Raw genomic sequence first — 20,363 nt, forward strand, 5'->3', positions numbered from 1 at the left:
GTAAACAAAGCTTACAAAGATGGCACTGGTGGCAGAGTTGGTTTCAATTTCACTATCAGACAAAGTGCCCCGAGAGCCTGCCAAGCGGGCACTTCCCTCACCGCCTGGTCCATCACCTGCATTGCTGCTCAGGTCACTGTCTGCTCCAAGAGTCTCTCCAGAGCTATTACTCACCTGGAAAGGAAAAAAGGTAGTAAGGGGTATTCCCCAGGGATGCATTTCAGAAATGCCAAGCTGTCAGAGCCCTCTGCTGCCATAAAAAAAAAAGTATCCAACTTCAAAAGTGTGTCAGCCAGCCTCTGGAAGCACCTTCTTTGCAAGAGGAGAAGCCCTGGATGAAATCTCAGGGTATGATCCTACGTACAAAGACCTATGAGAACCAAGCTGACCCGAGACTAAGAACAGCCTCCAGAGGAGAAAGTTACCCCCTTTTCCAAAGGGGAGCCCACACCCCACCCACCAAGATGCCAGCGTGGTGTTCCCCTACCACGGTGCTAACTTCAGAGTCCTGACTTGAGCTTCGGATCATAACAGCTGGACTCACACCGATGACAGAGTCCGGATCAGTCCTCTGAAACAAGACACAGGGCCTCAGACACATCAGGGAGGTGTTCAATCTACTCTCAGTTTCCCTAGGAATTACTCTATCTTCTTCCTTCTCCCTATCCCCACTCTTCCACTGTCATCCCCAGACAGATCATGAGAAATTCATTATTTTCCTGAATATAAAATATATATAACTTACATAACAAGAAAAATAGTGAATGTTAAAGAAACAGAAGTTCACCACAGAAAATACTTGAAAGAATCAGGAAATAAAAACAAGCCACATGTTGTCACTGCTGTGGCCCAGGTTCAACCCCTGGCCTAAGAACTTCTGCATGCCGCAGGTGCGGCTTAAAAAAAAAAAAAAACATAAACTTACAGCCTACATTAATCACTGTTAAGTCTTTAGCATGCTTCCTTTCAGTCTTTCCTATATACATTAAAAAAACAAAGAATCATACTGTATATAGCTTTGTAAGTATTTTCCCATGTTACTAAATTTTTAAAAATACAGTCGTTAATGGATACCAGTACTATATTACATGGATACATTATACTTATTTCATCATTCCTCAATTTTCAGAAATTCATGTTGTTTCAAGGTTGTCATTTTGTTTTGTTTTCTCTTGTTTTCAACCTTAACCAAGTATTTTGAGATAGCAAATTTAATGTTTGTGAGTCTCAACAAGGTTGTCACAAACCTGGGAACCAGATGTCAGGCTCACACCACTGTCTGCGCTGACTTGGGACTTTTTCTCCTCTGTCTCCCCAAGGTCAAAGGTGGGTTTGATTACTTCAGGCCCTGAGTAGGGGAAGACCTGTGTTACTCAGTACACAGAGACTAGGGGGCAGGCTGGCCAAGGGAGTGGGACAGCAGCACAGCCTGGTCCCTGACTTGTTCCGCATGTCCCAGTCACCTTTCCAGGGACTGCCACCTGCTCAGGCCCCACTGGAAGAAGAAGTCCCCAGATACCTCAAGAACCTCTTAAGGGAAAATTAGACCTGGTCTCAAGGGGTTCTCAACCTGAGAAGATTCTAAGCAAATCATCCTTACACAGAAGAGCTCCACAAACAAATGTCTGAACCACATTCCACTGCACTCAGAGTCAGAGCTTCACTCGTGCCTGAAACCATGTAAGGGTCCCCAAGGTACTCTGTCTCCCAAACAAATATGCCCAAAGGGGCTAGAAAGGATGAGCCCATTGAGATTAAAAAACACCAACTGTGAGTTCCCTTGTGGTGCAGTAGGTTAGGGATCCAGTATTGTCACTGCAGTGGCTTGGGTTGCTGCTGTGGCACCAGTTTGATCCCTGGCCCGGGAATTTCCGCATGCTGTGGGCATGGCCCAAAACAAACAAACAAACAAAAACACCCTCTGTGTTAGAGGACACTGCCTACCCCACCACCCTGCAACTCCTATGATTAAAAACCACCCCCATAGTTGCCACCCACCCACAATGGTATGGCAGAAGGACAGAATGACAGAAAGCAAGAAAGCGTGCCTAGGCAAGCCACCAGAGAGAGTTGGGAAGCTACAGACTCAACACGGAGGGAGAGCAACCATCTCTGCCAACTGTGCCCACAGGCCTTCTAATGGGTGGGGGAGATATCAGCCAATGAGGGGCACTGAAACAGGCAAACGTTCTCCCCACCAACTCTGAAGCAATAGAGAACCAAGCTCTAAGGGACGGTACTCAGGAGATGCCCTGATTCCAGCCTGATCGCTACCAGGGGAGGGGGAAAGAAGCAGCCTACAAGCCACATTCCTAGGAGTCACATACCACCTACCTGCTTTCATTCCAAATACCCCCCACGAGCAAATTTGGGGTGGGGCTGACAAAGGGCGCCTGCCCCAACTGGGCCTGGGGAGTTGGCAGGTATGGGAGACTTGGGAAGAGGAAGGGGCATTTGTTCCTTACTCTGTTTTTCCAAAGCTTTATGCTTTTTCACTTCCTGGTGCTTGTTCCACAATTCTACCCCAGATGCAATGTAAGCAGGAGAGAAAGACAGAGAGAGTCAGAGGCTGGTCAGACAGACGAAATGGAAACCCACCCACCCAAGCTGAAGCAGTCTCAGGCATAGGACTGTAAATCAAGAGATAAAAAGAGATCTTCAGGGGCAGGTGGGGGTAGGAGGGTTAAAAAAAAACCAAAACAAAACAACCCAAGAGATCTAACATCTCCCCCCCCCCATCTCAAGAACTAAAGACTACAAACTCCTAACACTAATCTCGATGTGGCAGTAAAAATCCTAGAGAATGTTAGAGCTCAAAGAGCCTATATTCAAACTCCTTCATTTAGGCATAAGGAAACTGATCCCAAAGTGGCTGGAGCACTTGCTCAAGATCATAACTCAGAGACCAGTTTATAAACTTCCACCACACCACTCTCTCTGCCACATAAGCTGGGCAACAGGAAATTTTAAGGATTCCAGATAAGACAGATGATCACCTCAAGCAGCCAAAGGGTTTCAGTAGCATGAGCATAAATCTGCTTAATTCACTGAATTGGCCAGAGGCCACTCACGCAGGCCATTAACATCCTTCCTTGTTGCTACCAAAAAACCCAACATACCCTCAGAATCAGTGCCTGCCCTACCAAGAGACCCATCTTAGCCAGTCTGGAAAAGTCCTCAGGCAGAGGTGACAGAGAACACTAAATGGTCAAGAATAGCACCTCTGTAGGGGTAGAGAAGAGAGACCACCAGTCAGAGCAATTCCTCTCCTGGAGGAACTTTAAGAGGCTTCTTAGTCCAATCTCCTCATTTCCCAGATGAGGAGACAGACACCCTGAAAGGGGAAGCAATTTGCCCAAAATCACTTTCCTAATTGGGAGCAGACACAGGACTAAAACGCCAGACCTCCAGACTTGCAGGTCAGTACTTTTCCTAGAACATCAGATCAGGTAGGAGAAAGGCAGGGTTATTTTCTCTATGACAATTTTTTGCTAGCTAGAGAAGTATAGCTCTTCTAAAAAGGAAACTGGTTCCTCATTACCACTTATGGGAGCAAAAGGCAACTGCTCAAGGATGTGGCAAAGAAGCATCAGCTAGAAGCATACTGCCCAGGGGCCCTGAACCAGAAAAAGAAAGACACAACCTAGATGACTTCATGTCAGGTAGGGAGTGAGTCAAACAGAGGTGACACCCAGAGAGCTCACTAAGGCTCTGCCTTAGTGGAGATGGATAAAAACCAAATGTAAGCAAGCTCTAATCAGGTCCAGTCGGGACACGTTTAAAGAAAGGCTGACTCAGAAATCTGTACCTCGAGGTCCAGAACCAGGGAAATGGGGTTGCTGGACGTGCCCCAAAAGAGCAAATTCTAGGGCAGTATAATGGTTGGATGGGGGAAAACTGGCTTTAGAAACGTAGACGATCACAGTTTTACAACCCAAATATGCATCTATAAACTTCATAGCATCCAGGAGCTCATGTGGTCTCTCCACCGTGTGAAGAAATCCAGATGTAAATGAAAGAGAGGGACAGGGAGTACAGCTGAGACTCCTGCACTAAAGCCTCGCTGGGCCCTCTAAGCAAAACTCCCATTCTTCCTCTAAGATGTAGCTGAGGATGGCTGTAAATGAAGCATAAGTGATAGAGGAGTATAAAGAAATACCACTAGAAATGGACACAAATCTACCTCCCTCTCTAGAAAGCAAAGCATGGGGAAGAGAAAGGCGGGATTCTGGATGAATTGAAAAGAGGGAGGGGTATTTAAGTAGCCAAAACTCCTCCACCACACCCAACACAGGGATACACACCAATTGATGCCACAAAATTCTCTTCCTTTAGACTTCTGGTGTCCAGTTCCTTGGGACTCTTTCCTGTGGCACTTGGTGCCCAAGGCCCCAGCTGGGGGACTCTCAGCTGTGCCACGGCCTTTGGGTCTCCTCGCCCAGCCAGGCCAGGATCCTTGCCAACTGGTATATTTACACTCTCAGTTGGACTTCTCTTCCGCTTGTCTGGTTCTGAGGAAAAGATCAAATATAGGAAGAGGTCAAAAGAGACAGTGAGGGAGAGTCAAAGTACGGGAGTGAGGTGGGAGGAGCAAGGATACAGGAGGATGTGGAAAGGAAGAAGTACAAGGAAAGAAAGGCTGGCATCGTCTTTTTCATGACAAAAACACCCACTTCATACAAACATGCACTAGAAAATAAAATCCCGAAGCCCTACAGGAAGCAGTTCGGCACTGGGAAGCTCATCAAGGGCCAAGTTGGTTCTTTTCGAAGAATGGGAGAGCCTTGCTACCTCGGTGGTCCCATCCTTACCTTTACTATAGTAGTGGGTCTGGGCGATCTCCAGAAGCCCAAAGATGCTGGCCATGCCACCCAGACCTGCGTGGGCGTAGGACTGCTCCAGACTGAGGACCGTGCACTTGAGCAGGTCTAACATGCCCTTGTACACCTTCCGACTGATCTCCTGCAACAATAACACGAGGGGCTGGAGTTGGCATGACTGCCTCTGACATTCCTGTCCTCTTCCCAGTCGATTCCAACTCTCAACCCCCAGCACTGACCACATCTGGGATGATGTCCTGCCGGGCATCGTCCTCTGACTGCACCGTGCGGTTCAGCTTGCTCAGGACAAACACTCGCAACTGCTCGCTCTCCAGCAGCCGCCGCACCTTCTTCATGTTGAGCCAGCCAACTCCCTGGCCATCCAGCACGCTGTGCACCACCTCCTTCAGGAACTGCTGGTTCTCACTAGAAGGTCCACACACAGCACTCCTGTGGTCACAGCTTCTTTGCAAAGCATCCCCCCTGCACCAGACTAGACATTTGCCTCCGGGGGCAAAACACAAAGCCAAGGCTCCAAATGTCCATCCATGTCCAGGGCATCCCCCACCTCTCCAGAGAGCCTGGTGTGCCCAAGTACCCACCACTGCTGTTACACTCTCCCAATGCCATGAGCCATTACCACTTCATGAGGCCACTCAGAATGGGAATGGATTTGTCTACCCACCAGGGAGCTTCCCTCCCTCTCTGGAGCATCCTTAATGTTTGGTACAGGAATCATTATCTCTGAGAACTTCTAAAACAGCTCTGCCCATTTATTACCTAGAATTGCTGGATCGGCCCTGAGGTGATGGAGGCTCTCTCTTCACTGTTGGGCTGTGTTTAATGACAGATGACTTCTGGTCCACTAAGGCCCTCCGGTTTCCTGTAGCCGGGAAGGCAGAATGAGAGACATCACCACTGCAGTCCAGCAGTTGGTGTCAGCACGGCCTTGGGTAGCCGTGCTCCACACCCATTCCCTGGCAGGGCTGGGTGAGGGTGGCACGGGGCGTCACACACAGGCAGAAACCAGCCACGGCAATGTGGAGGAAGTGGGAATGAAGACTCGGGCCACTCCACATGCACCAGCAGCACGCCCCGTGGGCAAGCATGGGCGTCACGGGGGACGGGGCAAGGCAGGTCACTCATGTGATGCCGCTTGCTCCATGAGGAGGATGGCCCTCAGGCAGGCACGGAAGATGCTGGGGAAGAAAAGATCATGCAGAGCTCACGGGCAAGACCCACCTTCACCACTCCCGGGGCCGGCTTCAGTAACAATCTCCATTAGAGTATTTAGCCCAAATACTGGGACACAAAATACACAATTAGTAGGTGCACCGTGATACCACAACCCTGTACCCCTCAACGGGGCTGTAAGTCAGATAATCTGAGCATTCTCCCAAAGCTGAGTGCACATAACCTTAGCTCTTAGACACTTCTGAGCTGGAAGCCAAGTGGCCAGGAGACAACTGAGGCTCTAGGAAAGACCATCCTTAAGACTATGGCCTCTCAAAGCCAGAGGCAGGGTAATGATATGAGGAGCCTTTAGGTACTAAACAGACACATGCATGAAAGAGGGACACTGGTTTTCATGAAACATCTAGCACTGGGGTCCAAAGGGCCTGCAGATATATGGAAGGAAGAGACCCATCTTGTAGATGCTGTCATGGGAGGTGGGGTGGGGGGTGAGGATGGGGTTGGAGGGGAGTAATCAGTGCAGCAAATGAAGTGAAGCCTCAGCATGCAATGAAAGCATTCCAACTGCTCCACCCCTCGACTGCATCAAATGAAGGCCAGTGACGCTCACAACTTTCCATCCCTAACCTACCAGACTGTGCAGATTCATCATTCTACCAGATGGTTAGCTCCCTACGCCACTGGCCATGATGCTCTTTTGCCCATCTGGCCTGTGTTCCCATCCCTACCAAAGAAAATCCCATATATCCCTGACATTTCTAACCATTGGGGAGCGATGTCAGTTAAAAAAATACATGAAGCTGCTTCTCGCTGTGCTTTCTTCCATGATTCAATAGTTCAGCACAAAATCCAGAGTAAAGAGAAGTCAGAGCAGATTCATGGGAGCCCTTCAAACTGTCAGAGATCACAAATAAAAATAAAATAAGGTCTAACTGCCCCTAGAAACCAACCAATGCTACCAGGCCCATTCGCAGGCCCTAAGTTGACATGAAACTAAAGAAAGAAGCTTCTTGACTCTACAAACACTGCCAGGCTCTTAAAAACCATCCCCTGGTGGGCCAGCTCCATAGGACGGAGTTTGTCCTGAGTTCATGCAGTAGGAATCTGGGAGTTCCCTTGTAGTGCAGCAGGTTAAGGATCCAGCATTATCACCGCAGTGGCTCAGGTCACTGCTGTGGCAGAGGTTCAATCCCTGGCCTAGGAACTTCCACATGCTGCTGCAGGTGTGGCCAAAAGAGGGGGGGAAAAAAAGACAAAACAAAAAAACATGCAGTAGGAACCTGGCAGATGACTGGCAGCAGCTGATGAGCCCTGTGTTAATTGTGTACCTCTGATGAAGGCCCCCCAGAAGCAGCAATTCCCCAGTGGCCATTATGCTAAACAAGATACACAACAGGGCCTTCTCTTTAGTTACAAAAGACAGTTTCCATGTGAAAACCAGCAAGAACCTATGATGTGCGGTGAAAGCCATGAGAAGCAATATGAGAGGCAACGGCCGGATCAAATGATTCATCATACACAGGGCTCCTGACAAGCACCCACAGCCCTGAAATATTTCCCGGAGAAAATCCTGGCTTGGTAAAAAGAGAGCCGAAGTTACCTTTCAGACTGGGGAAGGGCGTGGTCTTCTCTCGGGCACCTTTGGTAGGCAGTGTGAGGTTTGAAAGACTGAAGCTTGTACTGTGGTTCCGATACAGGCTGCCTGTCAAGGGGAGGGAGTGAGAGCAGTGAGTTAGGGGAACCCGAGTGTCACACGCCAATGACTGTATCCTCCCCCTCCCCCTTTTCACCTGATCCCAGGACCTCTGATCTAGCTTAGGAAGGACTAAGTCTAACTTGTGGCAAAGGGGCCACTGCCAGGATTGCTCAGAACCCAGTAACAACTTTCTCTGACTGCCTCTCATGAGAACATCTGTCTCGCCTCTACTGCTGACCCAGCATGAACGCTGGCAGTTAAAGTGCTTCTGGTCTGCGGTTGGTACTGTTCTGCCTGGGCTTCTAAAAAAATCTCACCATCACAATTATCTCCCATACTGGCTTTCTCTGGTGCCCAGTCTGTCTTCAACCCTTAACTGACACCACCCCTCATTTCTGGTGACATTCTATATGCACAAGCCGACATCACATAGATTTCAAGGCGTGTTCATTAAAAAGTCCTTCCCCAGGCAAAGAAGACATCAGATTTATACCCAAGTCAAATCTGACCAGAATATTTCCAGAAAACATATGCACAAGTGTATGGTTTTTAATGTAATGATTTTTCAATTGACCAGCTAGCTATCTTACCTGCAACAGACTGACACCTCCAGTATAAAGATAATGACCAATCTGTTCCTATTCTTTGTTGACCTCCCTGAAAATATCTTATTCAGTAAGATACTGAATCTAGAGGACCTGAACTGGAGCTTGAAAATGCCATCTTAGCCCTAGGTCTCAAGTTCTAAGTGACATCTGCCATGGTCAGGCCCTGCTGGAGAGAAGATGGGACAGAGGCGAGAGAGCTGAAGGCACTTACTGGCAAAAGACATGATGCCCCCGAAGCCCTCGGTGCTGTTGTTGGAGACGGTGGAGGTGGGCGAGCTCGCTCGAGAGTCTGACTCTGCATCTGAGTCACTTGCCAGTTTCAAGCTGTTGGGCCGCAGCAGCCTTTGAGCCCTTGAAGGCACAGTGGCACCTATAAGCCCCAGGCAGGGGTACCTGATCTTGGGTGTGTGGGCCTGACACTACACTGCACTCACCGCTCCCTCCCCACAATTCTTAAATGCCTGCATCAAAGCATGACCCTCTGGGGACGGCAGGACCATGGGAGCCTTCGGACTGCTCAGACTTCTGGTTAACCCTCACCCAGGGTTCTCGCAGTGAGGTCCTTTAGTCACCCATCTAGAAGGCATCCCCGGACTCTCACCGATTGCCATTGACATGTTGGCTGAATCGGGGAGTATAACTTTCCCCCTGCTCATCATCATCTTCTTCAGGGGGAAAGCCATATTGGGGCTCGAAGTGTGGACTGTCATAGGTTCGGCGGCGCACTGACCCCTCTCCAATTTCCGCCTGATGCCGGTCCACGTTCAATTTGCCGATGCTGGGAGGCATGGTGGCGAGGGGCTTAGAGATGCCTACTGCTGCTTTATTATCCATCTCCACTGAGTCGGCAGGCTCCTAAGGGACGTATTAAATAAAAAGTAGTCACCTGGTGCCTAGTGCTACGTTCCCATTTACTCAATTTGGCAGGGCCAAGCCAGGTCTGCCAGATTCCTAGCCTAAGGAGTGTGTGAGAAAAGATCTCTGTGACACCCCTGCTCTCTGTCTCCACAAACTATGCAAGGGGCAGCTCAGTTAACCCCTGAACATAGATGGATATCCCCCTTCTGGGGTCAAAACTGTATCTCATAGGCTCTAAACTCTAGGATCTACAGAGAGAAAGATGGGAAGAGTATGAAGAAAGTAGCAAATTAGGTTAATTGCTTCATCCTAGCCTTCCTAATCGAGACGAGGCCCACATCCCAAGTAACGGTTCTCACTTCGCCGCCGCACCCCCAAGTTCTCACGTACAGAACCGGCTCCATGGATGATGGTGCTGGGGCTACTGCTGGCGGTGGTGCTGGAGCTAGAACGCAGAGGGGGGTTTTCTTGAGAGTTCTCACTATCCGGGCCAGGTTCCTCTGCTTCCTTCTGGTTTTGTAGGTCATCAATCGCTACTTCACTGGCATCCCCCAGCGCGGCATGTGTCAGAGGATCCACATCTGCCAAAACCCAAGGATGCCAAGTGTAGACCACACCACCCCAGGACCCCAGACCTTGCCCTGAGCCAGCCAATTTCCCCAGGCACACTTACTAGGAGTATCGCCATTGATGTCACATTTCATCATCTCACTGACAAAGTCACCAAGGGAGGAGTACGAAGAGCTTGAGTCATCATAATCCATACTGTCACTGCCACTGCAGAGCAAAGAGTGTAACAAATTAAAACAGAAAGAAAGGGCAGGGCAAAAAGATAAGCAATCCGCATAAGTAAAAATAAACATAGGAGCACTCTTAACTCAAGGCCAGGGCACAAGATAAAAAAAGGAAATTAACACACATCAACCAAAATATAACCCAAGGCTTCAAGGACTGATGTCTTAATCCCATGAGATTCTGCCCCTGTGCTAAACAAGGACTAGTGAGAGCCTCTTAGCTTTCAAGAACTGTCTTGCTGCCATAAGGGGCTGCTCACCTGTCATCAGTAGGGTCAGAGTCAGAGTCGCGCTCCGGCGGCACACTCAGTGCCTCAGCCAGCTGGGAGCTGCTGTCATAGACTCGATAGTGGATGGGCTGCAGCTGGTGTGCGTACCACTTTGGCTTGTCACCAATCAGGGCTGGATCAAACATGTCTATCCAAGGAGGAACAAAGAGGAGAGTCAGTAACGAGGAAAAAAGCAGGTAAAGGATAAAAGAAAAGCAGGGAAAAGTCTAAAGCAAAATCACAACGGAAAGGGAAAAGCAAAGAGAAGAGCCATCAGGAGAGAAAATGAAGCAGGGGCAGAGCAGAAGGTGACTCACTGTTGTGAATCCGCTGAAAGGCATAGTTGGTGGGGTTGAGGATCCACTCTCCAAAGTACTCCACAGCCTGAGTCCTGGCCAACTTCTCAGCAAAAGGAGTCTGCCGGGGACGTGAGGCTAGAAAGGAGCCAGCCTGGAAAGCTACCACAGGCCGGGGGAAGAGACGCAGGGTACGCGTGTGCATCTGAAAGCCCTGCAGCACGTTGGGGGAGTTGAAGAAACGGACCATGGCCACTCTAGGGAAGAAGGGGATGGTGAGATGACCGGAGTCCCACGCCCTGCAGGGCAAGGATCCCTACAATTCGAGGGCTCAGACCACCTCCCACAGTCACCATGTAATGGGCTTCCAACAACAAGGGGAGAGATATCTTAAAGAGTCATCAATCCCCTTCTTCACCTAAGGCCTAAAAGGCCTAAAAGTATGATGAACGATTTCTCCTATTTTCTTTTATTAAGATGGCAAATATAACCCAACAGTATATAAGTTTTATATATAAAGAGCCTCAGGCTCAGGGAAGTAATCTGCCTCAAGGTCACCAGGCGAGCAAAGATCGATTTAAGAGCAAGGGGCTGTCTAGCTGGCTTGGTTGTACCTGGTTGCGACATCCACAGAATCCACATCATTGCCATAGATGAGTGGGTTGAATTCAGTGGATGGTGTGGACTGCAGGTCATTAGATGGCCTTCCCGAGAGAAGGGGGATCTCCTGGCCTTCATGGAATTTCTCCAGATTGAGGATGGGCTGGGTGTTGAGACTCATGCTGGCAAGGGCCTGTGGAACAGTAAGTCCCTCTGAGAAGGCAGATTCCTGGGTGACCAGCCAATCTCAATTGCCAGGAAAGAGCCTTCATCTTGGAAACAAGAATCTAAATATCTCAATCTTTAGAAAACAATCTGAATTATGAAATCTTCAGCTTACACCAATCTGAATCAAGGCAACTTGATCAAAGCTGAAATCCAAGGCAGTAGTTTTCAAATTTCTTTTAGCAAGGAAATCTTGTTTTTCAACTGAAATCTCTGTGGAAATGTTTATAAACAATTGAAATATGTAAAAGTAGAGCTTCTCTGGAGTTCCCATGTGGCTCAGTGGATTAAGTATCCAGTGCTTTCACCTCAGTTGCTCAGGTTACTGCTGTGGCATGGGTTCAATCCCTGGCCAGGGAACTTCTGCATGCCACAGTGTAGCCAAAAAAAAAAAGCAGAACTTCTCTGAAGGACATAGGGAACCCAGAGCCTCACAGGCTTGGTGGTCCCAACCTAAATCAACCCCTAAGAGGCTCCATGGGACAATCTGAAAACCACTAGTCTAGACCTGCACTGTTTCTTAAAAGTTAATGAGCACTGGAATCACCTGGGCATGTTGTTATACTGCAGATTCTGATTCACTATGTCTGAGGTGACTCGGTACTTTAAACAAGCCCAGGCAATGCTAATGCTGCTGATCCATGGACCTCACTTTGAGCAGCAAGGTCAGAATACAGGATCAGTGAACCCAAAGACCTTAGCTCCCACAAATACTTAAAGTACAATTCCATGTGTCAACCTCTCCATTTCATTAGTCACGTTAAAGCAATCATCGAGAATGAAAACAGCAAAGGAAGACAGCTAGAGAACTTTCTAAACTTGCAATCCTCACCAGACTCTGCAGTAACAAGATATCATATTACATCAGCAGTGATGAAGCAAGTGAGAGTGAGAGGGAAAATACAAAGTGACCCATTTATGTCCAGACAGATCTCACCTTGAGATACTTCTAAGTAACTGAGACAACACAAAGAGAGATTCCTGAAGACCTTTTAAATTTAGGGATTCCTACATAGAAATACAGAGCTAGCTACAGGTGGTTTTACATAACACATATGACAGGGCAGAGGCACAGGGTCTCGTCATGTTTTACCTTCAGGTACTGTGTTCAGCATGCAGGAGAAGAAGAAAATCAATAAATGAAAAACGCATTAAGGTTTACTCAAAGGAATTTTTGAAGAAAGGATTCTATGGGGATCAGAGATCAATTCAAGAAGAAAATATAAAGGGAGCCAGACTGTCCAAACTACCAAGTCCCTCCTTATAAAGACTGAGAGAATGCTCCAAGGCCAGAAAGAATGCCAGACGGGACAAGAAACAGAAAGTGAATGGGTTGTTTCATACAGCATTATGAGCGAGCATTAGAAGGTGGGAGGGAACACAGTGAATTAAAAGGAACCTAAGGAGTTCCCGTCGTGGCGCAGTGGTTAACGAATCCGACTAGGAACCATGAGGTTGCAGGTTCGGTCCCCGTCCTTGCTCAGTGGGTTAACGATCCGGCGTTACCATGAGCTGTGATGTAGGTTGCAGACGCAGCTCGAATCCCGCGTTGCTGTGGCTCTGGTGTAGGCCGGTGTCTACAGCTCCGACTGCGTGTTGCTGTGGCTCTGGTGTAGGCCGGTGTCTACAGCTCCAACTGGACCCCTAGCCTGGGAACCTCCATATGCTGCTGGAGCGGCCCAAGAAATAGCAAAAAGACAAAAAAATAAAATAAAAAATAAAAAGTAAAAATAAATAAAAAATAAAAAAATAAAAGGAACCTAAAAAGCCCTTTTTAAGATTCACCCTGCCACCCAGAAATGAGATATACCTCTTCTTAAGCTCATCCAAGGCTAAGAAAATTTACTTCACTTGAAGTCTGAAAGGAAACTGGCTCCTTCAAAAGCTGTCAGCCTAAAGCAGTCCTACAGCTGCTACTGCTCCCCTTTCTTTTCTTCACTCTTCACCCACCTGTTTTAAGTGTTTTTTCAACTCTAATGATTCTGGTTCTGGCAGGATAGGTAGCACTTCTGCATTGGTGGGGGCAATCACCTGCACCAAAAAAAGATAAAAGGCACAACCCTAGAATTATTTGCTCTGGAGTTTCTCTTATATAAGGGTAAGTAACAAGAATAGAAGTTATATATAGAAAGTATTATTATATACATACAAATACATATACCATATACACACATATACAAGATACACATATACACATGTATGTGACATATACATATACCCCGAAAGGAAACAGTACACCGAAACATTATTGGTGACTCCTCTAGACAATAGGATTATGCTTTTTATTTACTAATTTATACTTATTTGCATATTCTAAAGTTTTACGATGAACATTTACAAGGGCTACTTACTGAAGTTCGAATGTACTCACATTGCAGAATGTTAATAGATATTTTTTAAAGCATGCACTGAAAGACAGTTTCTTAACTAGAACCTGCACTCCCAGAAAACCATTAGCTGACCGACACCATATGAACAGCTCTGCAACCACAACTGTCCTACTGCTCTGGGAAGATGCGGGGAAGCACATAAACTCTGGCAAAACTAAACCTTGTAATTCTTTTGAGTCCTAGCCCAGGGCCTATTAAGCCAATAAAGTAAAAGTAGCTTTTTTTTTGGTCTTTTTGCCTTTTCTAGGGCCGTACCCGCGGCATATGGAGGTTCCCAAGCTAGGGGTCTAATCGGAGCTATAGCTGCCAAGCCTACGCCAGAGCCACAGCAATGTGGGATCCAAGCTGCGTCTGCAACCTGCACCACAGCTCATGGCAACGCCGGATCCTTAACCCACTGAGCAAGGCCAGGGATCGAACCCACAACCTCATGGTTCTTAGTCAGATTCATTAACCACTGAGCCACGATGGGAACTCCTACAAGTAGCATTTTTTTAAAAAGTTGTTTCAATGAGTCTCACAAGAGCAATCACCCACAGACTCAGGACCTTCCTAGCAATAAGCTAGTAAAAGAGAACACAACTCTATTCTAGACCCTACAATGCCTCAGCCAGGAGCCTCACCCTGTTGCTGTCCAGATCCACTAGCCACACATCATCAGGCATTTTGAAGTCCAGTTTGTAGAGGAAGAAGCTGGCAGGGACCCCGATGATGTATGGTGTTGGAGCCAACAGCAGCTGTGGAAAAGATAAGAAAGAAAACCAAAATCTACTGTGACCATTTATTGAGTCGGGATTTTTCCAGATAAGGAAAACACAGGTCCACATTCCCTTTTCCAAAATTCTCAAAGGTAAATGTGTTTCAAAATTCACAATTTTTCAAATTTTAGAAAGGTAACAGTGCATACTCTATATATTATGTAGCACCTACAGTGGTATAGCCAATAGCTTATAGTCATTAACATTAACTGTGAAAAATAAAAAACATCAATAGCATAGCTTCACCAGATCAGTTCAAGTTAGGTCAGATTTTGCAGACAAGTAAGTAACAATAGGAATTCAGGACCAAGACTGATTTACAACTTCTTTGGGCATTGAGCCTTCTCCCTTAGAGCTGGACAGAGTTGGAACAGAGGTGACAAAGCCACAAGACACCTTGCGACTCACCTGTTCTGCTGATGCCATGCAGGTGGGCAGCAGGGGGATAACAGGAAACATATACTCTAAAGGGTAGATCATTGCCACAAATGCCATCACAGACATGGAGAGTGCATTGTAGTCTCGGGACTGTAGCACCACCTGCCATAAGCCATACCATAAGAATCATTCAAGAGGATAAATCAAGTTTATGAGAAAACAGCTTCCAACACTACAATTTCTATTTTGCCATGCCCACCCACGGCTCTGGGAGCTTAGTTTCTGCAATTATCACTGTCCCTCGCCCCACCCTGCCTGCCACCTACCAACACAAGCACTGTAATAATCCCCGCTTGAATCACTCCTTTACCGTCCTAGTTCTTATACCCTCAAATCTCAGGATCACCCATTACAAAAGAACTACTGAAATTTCCAGAGAATTAGACTGGGATAGTTAATGATAATTCAACTGAATGTCAAGCCCTCTGAACATCCCTCCAAGATACCAGGGCCTTAATTTAACCCACACCCAATGAGTACCTACTGTATACCCGGTATTGTGTTATCTCCTGGAAACAAAATGATAAAAAAGATGTAGTCCCTACCCTCAAAGAGCTCATGATCTAGCCTCTGCCATATTTCAAAGCCCCTTTCCTAGAACAGTCTAGAAAGTTGGCCCTCTCACCTTGTGCTCTAGCAGGATGCAGGTTAGCACCTGAAGACAGGCATCCACACCCAGAAGTTCCAAGGGGAGGTGCAGTGGGAAATCCACTAGGGTGAATCGAGAGGGGTCTGGAAGAGCAAAGGTCAGAGCTTGCTGGAGCTCCTGGGGCAGGACCTCAATGTCCACTCGCTTCTGCCCAGAGATGGGTACTGGGGAACGCAGCAAGCGATAGATCCAGGCCTCGATCTCTCGAAGGTCGTGCAGAAGGGCACTTGACTTCTCCTCCACTAACAACGATCCAGTGAAGATGCGCCACATCGTGTCCCTGAGGAGCACAGAGCAGGAAACAGACACATAAGCACTAGGAGCTGGTACCCCACTGCAACCCAAAGCACCATAGAGGGTATAATGACTGCAAGTGGAGAAGCTCACCCTTCAGGCTCAGCTAGGACCACAGAGTACACACAAGGGCAAGAACAAGTGCAAAAACATATACACAGCAGGACTTACTGTCCTGCCCACCATGAAACACCAAATTCTTCAGCATCACCCCAAACCTGATTACAGAAGAAGGTCTAATGCTGCAGCAGTGTTGCTTAGCAAGGACTAACATAACACACTTAAGTAGGTTGAAGGACCTCAGGCTTTAGAGGACAGTTCACAAGGCCCTCCCAAGTCAACTATACCTCAACTCTGAATGCCACCCCCCCTTCTGAGTGTCAGCAGCAAACTGCACCTTTGTATGCCTCGAGGGAGGCCCAGTTTCTTGCCCAGCAGCCTCTCGCTACAGCAGTCCACCAGACGTTTGAGGGTGTACAGACACTCCCGGAAGGTGGAGAAGAAGGGGTAGTGGCTGAGCACACACAGGGATGTCAGAGTGCTGTTGCGGGACCGGCTCCCCGCCTTGGCCCGGCGCTTGCCCCGAGGGGACTGGTTCACATCTGGGGTCGAGTCAGCACTGGGAGGCTGCAGGGTCGAGCCACTCTCTGAGCTCTCAGTGCTAACCTCTTCTGAGACGCAGGTGGCCCGGGGTCCTTCCTTCCCACGGGACCCTGCCCCAGCCTCCCCCTTTTCCTTAGGCACCCGCTTTTGGAAGGAGCGGTAGAAGTTAACACAGATGCCATAACGCGTGACTCCAGTGTCCTTGTCGGTGAGGGTGAAGACAAAAGAGGTGTCGTCCCGCAGGCTCATGCGCCGCTGCCGCACACTCAAACAGCCCTCTGGCTGGCAGAAGAACACGACATCCGGGGGCAGGGGAAACTCAGGGTGATCCTCTAACGGGTATCGCCGTAGCAATTCCGGAGTCTGGGCCACACTATCACTGCTTGGGTGCCTGGAGAACATACACAAATTCAGCAGCCTGAGGGGATAGGAAGGCTTTCATGTTTTAACCACAGCCAAGAAATAAAGTTCAAAATGCTTTTTAAGATAAAGTAAGCTAGCTGCAAGACCTTGGAAAACACAGGCGCCGTTTGCCACACTTAGCTGGTAGGCTGCCATGAAGACGCCTATCCTGAGATGAAAGGAAAATGGCAGTAAAATCATCACTAACACCTTAAGATGACTAGCACCTTTCAAGGTGTATTAGCTAATGAATTCCCAAAAGGGCATATGTAAATAGAGAAACACAATGCACTTTTCCTTCTTACAAAATAAGATAATATTATTAAGGTAATATATATATATATACACTCACACCTACATATTATTGAAGTATAGCTGATTTACAACATTGTATTAATTTCTGCTACACAGCAAAGTGATTCATTTTATATATAAACATATATACATGTATATATATACACAAATTCTTTTCAAATATTCTTTTCCATTATGGTTTATTATAGAATATATTTGCTCAAAATCACAAACATGTTAGTTAAGAGCAGAGTTTTGCGGGAGTTCCCATTGTGGCCCAGAGGAAATGAATCTGATGAGTACCCATGAGGATGTGGGTTCGATCCCTGGCCTTGCTCAGTGGGTTAAGGATCCAGCATTGCCGTGAGCTGTGGTGTAGGTCACAGATGCAGCTCAGATCCTGTGCTGCTGTGGGCTATGGCATAGGCCAGTAGATGTAGCTCTGATTTGTCCCCCAGCCTGCGAACCTCCATGTGCCGTGGGTGTGGCCCTAAAAAGGCAACAACAACAATCAAAAAAACAGAGCAGAGTTTTGCTGTCTCTGCTGCTCCAGACCAATACACTCATTCCACCTGTTTTGTTTTCACTACTGGCAGCAAGGTTCCCATCAGGGTAAAACAACAGGAGAAGAATAAGATATGCAAGGCAACATGGAAATGGGGAAGGGGAATCATTACAGATTCTGTGGCTATCCCAGACAACAAGCAAAAATCAGTCATTTCTTGGTCACCTGGCCCCTACGATCACTAGATAGTCAAGTAACCGAGGACAGAACTTCTTCTTTTGCACCATGGTTCCAATACATCAGTTCATCTCAGAGAAACCTCAAGGCACCAAGCACGGAGTCGATGTTCCCAGGAGGAATTCTGATATCTGAAAATCCAAGTTTGATAGGAAAAAAGTACTGATAAGATCCATTGCCATGCTTAAGGAACTTATCCCTCTCAGCTTTATCCCGGCCAGGGACATAGGTCAGAAGATCTTCCATTTTTCCGTACTAAAGATAGGAGAACATGACACTTTTCCTAGCCTAGAGCTCCGTCCAGGCTTAAGAGCTCACAGAGTCAAATGTCAAGAAGTGGGATAAGTAATGGCTCACCTCTCCATCCCTGCAAACCAGCTCATTTCCAGCCTCACCCCTGGGGCTGTTTCTGAAAAACAAGTCCAGTCAGTCTAATCTGGACTCAGTTATTATGATAACAAAAATTAAGTCACTTTCAGGACTGCTCCAGGGTGGATCAGGATCAAATCAGACTCTCTAAACAGCACTAATCTACACTCCTAGCTCTAGGTGGAAACCTAATTATTCTCTGTTCCAACATTTTGCATTCAGCTTAATATGAAACTACCATATTGACCCTATAGTTAATTGCACTCAGACAATAACAATGGCTGGCTACTCTTCCCCATGCAAACTCAAATAAAGAATATCTATGCCCCAATTGCTTCATCTAAACCATTTTTCTACCCTCTTCAAGCAAGAAAGGGGCCCAATGGCTAATGCTACTAGCTCTGCCCTTGGTGCTGAATTACAGTCTTCCGCCTCTATTCTGGTCCCAAGATTGGAATCGTAATACAAAATAGACAGAGGCCTTGTCCTTCTACATCTTACAGAGATTAAGAATTAGATGCAGAAATAACACGATTTTTGCAAGGACAGGGAGAGGTGCTCAGAGGACCACAGTCCAAAAATTCAGAAAAGCTTACACGGTCTTAACTATAATCTATTTCCTTTTGGGTCTCCATACACTTCTCTAAATAAAATGTTTCACTCCATGACAAGGCTACTTTCAGTGCTTCCAAGATCCCAGCTCTGTGCTCCGCATGCGGCCACACTAAGACCTTGTTCACTACACACACCACTTCCTCCTTTGCTGTTGTGTGCACTCCCATACATACAGTGTACACACTCTCTGTATGCTTAAGGCTCTATTTGACTTAGATGAGTAGAAGTTCCATCTTTTCCCCCCCATACTTAATAATAAAAAAAGACCTATTTACAACACCTTTCAAATTGTCAAAATACTCTTCCTTTCCCTTGCTCCCAATAGAGGACCTGCAGGTAATAGGATTTAGTTTTATCTCCATAGCAACTCTGGCTCTAGGACTATATATAGCAGAGCCACGGCCCCTCCCCTGCTTGGTGACCGCACAGTGCTAAGCAGCTGCTACTCCAGAGTTGGCCAATGCCCATAATAATTCATTCTCCTTGAATCTGGAGATACCTCTTCCATTGACAGCTATTATTATGAGGTTATCTTCTCCCCCATTTGCTTTTAGTTTGCACTTTGTCCTAATCCTGGATTTTCATAGACATATCACCTTTCTACACAACCAAAACCAAGTTCCCAATCTTGCTATATATTCATTTTTAGGCATCACCACCACCCCAAAAGCTCTTTGGTTCTCTCCACTGCCACAGAATCTTGAGCATTCTGCAGAATGTAAGGCCCTGTTATAGAGCAGAATCCAGCTCCTCCCAAGCAGAAAAAGGGGAGGAAAATGAAAAAATGAAATGGGAGATGGGTAAAAGCATACTTTATAAAGAATTATGTGTAAAATGCATAGTGAGAGCCAAAGTATCTTAAAATGAAACAATTTACAGGACCAGAGCACAAGGTTAAGTCTTGAAATCTATGTTTACATTGAAAACCAGGAGCCCTTTCCAGCTAATATCTCAAAGATCACACCTGAAGCATCTTCTACTAATATATCAGGGATCAGGCCTCTATCCTTGGGATCCCAGTCCCTCTTTCCTTGAGAATCATTTGATAAAACAAATCATTATCGTGCTCTACAATGCTGTCTCCCTCCACAAACAAGTCACAAACAAGAACCCTGAGATCTTGTGACTATTCTAGCCACTAATGATAGGATGGATTTTTAGCCTCAGTTCTATCTCAACAGCTACTGCCTTTAGTTATTCAAACTGCAGAGATAAGGCTTTTCTTCCCATTCTCTCCCCTCTTCACAAAGACTCTAAGTCCTCTTAACACTACCTATACTCACACTGTCTTCACATCCACCCAGACTCAGACTCCGCCTCTTGCCTCAACCATATTTACTAACGGGCAGCCCCTCATTCCCAGCTCCTATATTCCAAAGGCATCAAGCTAAAGACTCATACCTATCCGCTGAAGTCCTACACAATTACCACCCAACACCATCCACACGC

The 20,363-nt window shown here is 46.9% G+C and overlaps 1 protein-coding gene across 39 annotated transcripts in view; it reads right to left on the minus strand.

The window, feature by feature from the left end:
- Positions 1-20,363, minus strand: part of MADD (MAP kinase activating death domain) — a 45,580-nt gene that overhangs the window by 23,084 nt on the left and 2,133 nt on the right. For 4 of the 39 annotated variants that reach the window (XR_007134369.1, XM_047775775.1, XM_047775789.1 and 1 more), the window contains exons 2-23: positions 17,919-18,061; positions 16,287-16,883; positions 15,572-15,875; positions 14,917-15,048; positions 14,374-14,487; positions 13,311-13,391; positions 11,150-11,328; positions 10,557-10,792; positions 10,231-10,387; positions 9,850-9,953; positions 9,567-9,757; positions 8,920-9,173; positions 8,530-8,669; positions 7,615-7,716; positions 6,063-6,122; positions 5,601-5,703; positions 5,060-5,246; positions 4,812-4,962; positions 4,305-4,511; positions 1,248-1,348; positions 461-571; positions 16-174 (exon numbers count right to left, since the gene is read on the minus strand). Coding sequence is in view for 38 of the 39 variants with exons in the window: in XM_047775775.1 (XP_047631731.1) it covers positions 16-174; positions 461-571; positions 1,248-1,348; positions 4,305-4,511; positions 4,812-4,962; positions 5,060-5,246; positions 5,601-5,703; positions 6,063-6,122; positions 7,615-7,716; positions 8,530-8,669; positions 8,920-9,173; positions 9,567-9,757; positions 9,850-9,953; positions 10,231-10,387; positions 10,557-10,792; positions 11,150-11,328; positions 13,311-13,391; positions 14,374-14,487; positions 14,917-15,048; positions 15,572-15,875; positions 16,287-16,883; positions 17,919-17,980 (3,732 nt within the window). In the remaining variant the exon portion in view is untranslated. Of the gene's footprint in view, positions 1-15; positions 175-460; positions 572-1,247; positions 1,349-4,304; positions 4,512-4,811; positions 4,963-5,059; positions 5,247-5,600; positions 5,704-6,062; positions 6,123-7,614; positions 7,717-8,529; positions 8,670-8,919; positions 9,174-9,566; positions 9,758-9,849; positions 9,954-10,230; positions 10,388-10,556; positions 10,793-11,149; positions 11,329-13,310; positions 13,392-14,373; positions 14,488-14,916; positions 15,049-15,571; positions 15,876-16,286; positions 16,884-17,918; positions 18,062-18,287; positions 18,306-20,363 lie in introns of those variants that run through there. The other 35 variants (XM_047775807.1, XM_047775798.1, XM_047775805.1 and 32 more) reach the window with 17 other exon arrangements.

The sequence above is a fragment of the Phacochoerus africanus genome, chromosome 4 (assembly GCF_016906955.1).
Source record: "Phacochoerus africanus isolate WHEZ1 chromosome 4, ROS_Pafr_v1, whole genome shotgun sequence".
Taxonomy (NCBI): domain Eukaryota; kingdom Metazoa; phylum Chordata; class Mammalia; order Artiodactyla; family Suidae; genus Phacochoerus; species Phacochoerus africanus.